The sequence below is a fragment of the Lissotriton helveticus genome, chromosome 3_1 (assembly GCF_964261635.1).
Source record: "Lissotriton helveticus chromosome 3_1, aLisHel1.1, whole genome shotgun sequence".
In the NCBI taxonomy this organism is placed as follows: Eukaryota; Metazoa; Chordata; class Amphibia; order Caudata; family Salamandridae; genus Lissotriton; species Lissotriton helveticus.
The window spans coordinates 1,205,968,896-1,205,974,895 of NC_136061.1; the positions used below are offsets into that span (position 1 = coordinate 1,205,968,896).

The 6,000-nt window shown below is 49.5% G+C and overlaps 1 protein-coding gene across 1 annotated transcript in view; it reads right to left on the reverse strand.

Moving 5' to 3' along the window:
* LOC144824909 (uncharacterized) overlaps nucleotides 1–1,494 on the reverse strand; it is a 68,489-nt gene extending 66,995 nt beyond the window's left edge. The window contains exon 1 of the mRNA XM_078683877.1: nucleotides 959–1,494. Within this exon, the coding sequence (XP_078540003.1) occupies nucleotides 959–1,017 (59 nt within the window). The 5' untranslated portion in view covers nucleotides 1,018–1,494. The remainder of the gene's footprint in view (nucleotides 1–958) is intronic.
* Nucleotides 1,495–6,000: the final 4,506 nt, after the last annotated feature.

The window sequence follows — 6,000 nt, forward strand, 5'->3', positions numbered from 1 at the left end:
TGCCCTGCAGGCTGCATTGCTCATCATCCACTTGTCTGTACCTGGCAGTTCCTTCACTCCATGGTGACCATGTATTTCTGGTCTGAGGTTCCTGCACTTTTAGTAAGTCATTCTTCTCACCAAATCGTGCACTCCTTCTTCCTCCTCTGTATTTTCTGCGTTCCCCTGTGCCTCCTTCCTACCTCCTTCGCCCCCTCCATGCTCTATAGACTCCTCTCTCCACGTATGCCACTGATCAGCTTCTTCTGCACCCCCTGCTTCCCCTACTAAGTCATTTCTGATCGGTCGTTCCTGTACATCGTATTTTCTCTGTTCTGGCGTCCAGCGCTTCTGCGGCCTCCTCTATGCTTCTGCGTGCACCACATTGGCGGCACGAGCTACTTTAGGGTGTTTCAACCCCCCTTTCTCCATGGTTACTCTTCGTCCAATTGCTGAACAATGACTGCTGCAGCCAAAGAGGCTAGGCAGAGAAGCGGCAAGCCTGGAACACGGTGAGGAGGGGCTGAGGAGGGACGGCTGAGGAGAGCGCTGCGAAAACGAAGAAAATAGAAAGAGACGGAAGGAAGGAGAGTTATAACACAAGAGAGAGCGAGGGAGACATAAAGTAAAGGAAGGAGATGGAGAGAGACACGGATGGACTTGGTACTTCTTAGGAGAGAGGAAAAAAAAGAGCCGGGGAGGGTACGGCCCCTCCCATCCCCACTACCTAAATACCGCAGTTCGCATACTCCAGCTCCCAAACTCTCGTTTCCTACCACATTAAACAGCTTATGAAGGATTAATATGTTTACGTTTGAGTGAGGAATTGAGTCTTAGCAAGAAAGGATGGGAGAGCGCACACAAGAGTGAGGGGGTGACAGTGCACAGGCCGCACAGGCAGGAAGTGCGCAGACTTCAGCAAGAAGGAAGTGCGCAATTTCAGGTACGAAAGATAAACATGCAAGTGGTGAGTACTCACCCGCAGTCGCAAAGTTCACAGATGCAGGTGAACTCGGGCATCTCCCCTGTTACCGCCATGTTAGCCCCAGCCAGAGTCGAGCTCGAAGAGAGAGGGGTTTGCCCCGAGGCTGACTGCCAGGCACTGCTCTCTCTTCAAATTTCAAGCAAAAACCTAGTAATTCTTGTGAGAGATGGACTCAGAAAGTGTAGCTAGGCCTGTGCGGCCGGGCATGCTTGTCTCCCCCAAACTGTCTTTACCCCCTCTCTATACACCGCTTTTTTAGGACACCCCTAGAAATGCCTTTGGTACTCCCCTCCCTTCTTTCTCTCCTCTTCTCTCTCTCTCTCTCTGTGGTCCCCTATCTGTGCACCACTCCCTTCTCCTTCCACACCCACTCCCGCGCCTATCTGCACACCTGCCCTCCCTCCATGCACATCGCTGTCTACCTACTCATCGCCTCTTGGTATGCCTCCGATAAACTATCACCCCTTTCTATGCACCTTTCTTCCCTCTTTATGCTCTCTCACCACCCCCTATGCCCATTCACTGCCTCTGTGCACCCTTCCCTCTGTGCACCTATCTGCCCCCTCGCCCGTCTTTAAGCCCCGCCCAATTCCACATGCCCCTTGCCCCTCTCTATGCCCGCGCACTTCACTTGTTCCTCCCCCCATGCACCTCTCTCCCCTCAGTCCCCCTTCTACCTGTGCCTCTTCTCCTCTCTCGGACACTTCTCTTTTCTCTGTTTGGGGACCCGTCCCTGCGCTCTACCCCTGCCTCAGCCCCTGCGTCCCCTGGCTCCGCACGGACCCAGACCGGCCTCTGCCAGCCCTGTCGCAGTGTGTAGAGTTGCCATGGCTCTGCGCCTACTTGGGCTCGGCCCTCCCCAAGGGGAGCAAGTTGAAGTATTGGAATGCGAAAGGCTGCACCCCTCCCCACTCCCCTCCCCCCAGTGACAGCCTAACAACCCCAGCCCTGTGCTAGGCAGCTGGCATTGGACGGGGCCCCAGGCACGCGCTAATAACAGGGCCAGCCTGCGGGGCGCCCTTGGCACTGGGCACTGTGTACACAGCAACCCGGTGCTCAGCAAACACTCACCTGTCGCTATGTCATTACTGCACAGGTGAGGCAAGTCGAACCAGCCTTCCAGGGCTTACATTTGCCGCACCCGGGTTTAAGTTAAAACAGATTTCACGGTATTTTCCCTGAAAGCTCACAGTCTATTTGCCAGTGTCTAACAGGCAAAGTTTTCAGCAATATGAGGACATCTCATGAATTTGCTGAAATACACGAATGAAAAGTGAACCGGCAAATTTCAAGGCTTTTTCTGTTGTCAAGAGATTGTTTGGAATCTACACTTTGAAGCATGGTGTTGGAATCCACGCTTGAGAATCTTATAACTTTCCCCAAACAAAATGCTGTACATATCAGAGTACAAGTACAACAACTGTATTGTTCCCAACTAAAAAGCAGCAGCAACATTGACATATGCACATAATAAGCATGAAATATAGCCACCACTTAACAATACAGGCATTAATACAATTAAATATTCTATTAATCCTTACTCCCTGCATCATGATTGACATACACATTCTTAGCTCAAACCCAAGGTCCTGTACATTAATTCTAAAATTCTATACTGTTTTACTTTATACTTATTGAAAAAGAGACATCATGGCCCCATGCTCTATTCCATTTAGAACCTTCCTATCCTTACTGTGCCAATTTTTCTCCTTCAGCAATTCGGTAGAATACTATTTTGCTGTGGTGGGGTCAGACCAAAGTTCTCCAGATTTATTCCCCTCTAGCCAGATTTCAAATGTCAAAAACCACGGTTTTCTAGTAGTGCTTTGAAGCTCAGGGATCTCAAGCATGGTCTTACTATATTTATATATATATATATATATATATATACACACTGTTAGACCTGGCATATTTTGGCATGAGTCTCTCCTCCATTTTTTCCATTTTCCTCCTCTGTTTACGATGTTTTTGCTGGTATATTGCTTTGGGCACTGTGCCACTGCTGATCAGTGCCACAGTGCAAGTGCTCCCTATGTGAAATCGATGTATTGATTGGATTCCATGTTTGGCTTATTTGGTTTACTGTCAGCCCCTAGTAGAGTGCACCAGGAGTGCCAGGGCTTGTAAATACAAATGCTGCTAGTGGGCTTGCAGCACGTGTTGTGCCACCCACAGAAGCAGCCTAGTAAAAGTATGTCTCAAGGTCTGCCATTGCTAGACCTACGAGCAGTCTGACTGTCACGCGGGCTGCGCAAGTACACCTACTTGCCAGTCCCTAAACCTTCCCTTAACTCATGTTAGTCACCCCTATGGTAGGCCCAAGGGCAGGGTGCATTGTAAGCATAAGGTAGGACAAGCCTGATGAGGTTGGCATGTCCTAATATTGAATTACAGCCATATTCGTTTTTCACTATTGTAAGGTCACCTGCTCTCCATAAGTTAGAATGGGCTGCCAGGATTATTAATGGTATAATCCTAGCGGGCTCGGGGAGCATAGTGCAATGTCGAGTTTGGTATCCCTGAACTCAGAGTTTAATAACGCATCCGTTTGGGTGGATGGTTTTTGGACTCTGTGTTTGAAAATAGCACTTTTAGAAAGTGGCTATTTTCTTGTCTGACTGTCTACTGGTCTCTGCTGGTTTGGTGTGCGTGTGACAGGAGCTGGGTGGCTCCAGAGGTCTGAATGAGTCAGTGTGGGGTGAGTGAGGCATTTGCATTGAGAGTAGGGGAAGAGTAGCTCTTGATAACCTGCCCTGCCTAACACAATGCTGGCTCCACCTCCTGCCAGGCGACTGATGGCTCTGTGCCTGCCAGGGACGATCCTGGCCCCACCTCCTACCGGGCGACTGATGGTCCTGCCCCCTGCCAGTGACAATGCTGGCTCCACTTCCTGCTGGGCGGCTGAAGACTCTGCCCTGCACAGTGAATAGGCCAGGTGCCTCGGCCTGGCAACACCCACAACAAACCCAGGATGGGGGGAAATTCCCCTGCATGGACAAAGGGATCAAAGCAGAAAAGGGGTATAAGAGAAGGACCCCTGAACCAAAGATTTAGATCACTTCTGACAAGGAAACCTGAACCAAGGACAAGAAGCCTGCTGATCCAAGGACTTGCCTACCCCTTCTGCCAGTGTGCTGTTTGTTGGGGGAATCCTGCAGTTACTTCTTTATTTTTGCCAAGGAACCAGGAGAGAGGAACTGAGTGTGTACTCTCAAGCTTTGCCAAGGAAATCTCCAAGGGTTGGAAGAGTGCCAGCCTCCTGTTGAAGTCACAGGGTTAAAGGACTTCATCATTTGCTAAAAGTGCTTGTTGCTGGAACCTGAAAGTCCAGTACCTCTGAAGAATCCAGCAATCTCGACGCCGACGGACGCCGCCGAATCCAGCTCGACATCGTGAGTGTAGCTCCCGTGTCCCGCCTCTCTGACGCCGGCCCCGATCGACGCTAGTAGCAAAGCCGCTGCCGACGCCTCGACACCGAGCCCTCTCGACGCCGTGAGCGCTGCTCACTCTTGCAACATCATCATTGACATCGACGACTACGCCGTATCCTGCTTCGCTTCGTGAGCGCTGCTCCTGCCTGACATCTGTCGACGCCGCAGCAGATCGCCCCGACTCCGAGGCCCGATCGACGCCGAAGACGCGACGCCGGACATCTCGACGCCGCTGATCATCGCGTGCTTCACTTTTCCAAGGTACTGTGTTGTGGGGGTCTGTTGCAACTCCGGGCTCGACGTAGCGCTCCTCGCGGTCAACGCCAAACCTTTGGATTAACTTTGCCTCGACGTCGTGTGACTCCCGTGGGGGGTTACATTGTTGCCAAGAACTGTTATTTAAAGAAGAAGAGTTGCTTTTGTTACTAAAGACTTTGTGCTAAGAAGAAAACTACTCTTGAACTATTATTTTTCCTTCCAAGAGTATTTATTAAGATTGTGGTATATTTTTGTCGTTATTTGGTCTTGTGCTAAGCCTTATATAAACATCCTTATTTTTATAATACTACTGTGTCGTGTCCATTTTTAGTGTATTCACTTTATTACTGTATGTGGTCATAAATGCTTAACGCACTGCCTCTGAGATAAGCCTGTCTGCTTTGCCAAGCTACCAAGGGGGTGAGCAGGGGTTATCTAAGTGTGTGATCCCCTTGCCCTGACTAGAAAAGGTGTGTCCCTATTTGTCAGAAGTGTATACCTCTGCCAACTAGAGACAGCCGCTTCTAACATTGGTGGGTCAGCGGTGAGGATTTGAACTTTGCATTTATGACCCATGTGCAGTGATTAGTGTGCGCTACATAGTGAAAGCAGACCATAGCGCAGCCACAATCTATTTTGGTAGGATATTCTATTTTTGTTCTCCGCTTTCCTGGAACTTGATTTTTGAACACTGCCAGTTTTGACCATGAGTGATGCTGGAGTCACTACCCCTGTTGTTGTGGAGGAATTTGATAGGAGTAAGATAAAGGAATACAAGTCAAGTCAGCTGAAACACTTTTGCAAGCAGTTTAAGGTTCCCATCCCCGGCCTCACAAGGAAGGAGGACTTCCTCAAAACATTGGAGGCCTGGATGGAAGCCCGAAATCCCTCTGATCCGGTGGTGGTACCGCCAGGGGAAGGGGAAGAGGAGGTGCCCGTGAATGGGCCTGGGGCCTCTCCCGGCAGCAGTGTTTCCTCCAAGGGTCTTTCTCCTGAAGAATTGGAAGACAGGGCAAAGGAACGAGAGCACCAGCTAGAAATGGCAAAACTTAAATTAGGAGGGCAGTTGGAGTTAGAGAATGCAAGAAGCAGGAGAGAAGCTGAAATGGAGACCAAAAGGTTAGATTTTGAAAGAGAAAAGTTAGCTTTTGAGCATGAGAAAATGGTGAGGGAAATGGAGCTCAAAGCTAAGAATTTAGAATTGAATCCCTCTGGTGGCAGCATCCCATCTGTGCCTGCAGAAAGTAGGTTTTATTTTCCCAAAGATGTGATAAAAGATTTTCATAAGAATGAAGATATTGGCCAATGGTTTAAAGCATATGAGTTAGCATTGTTGGCCCACCGGGT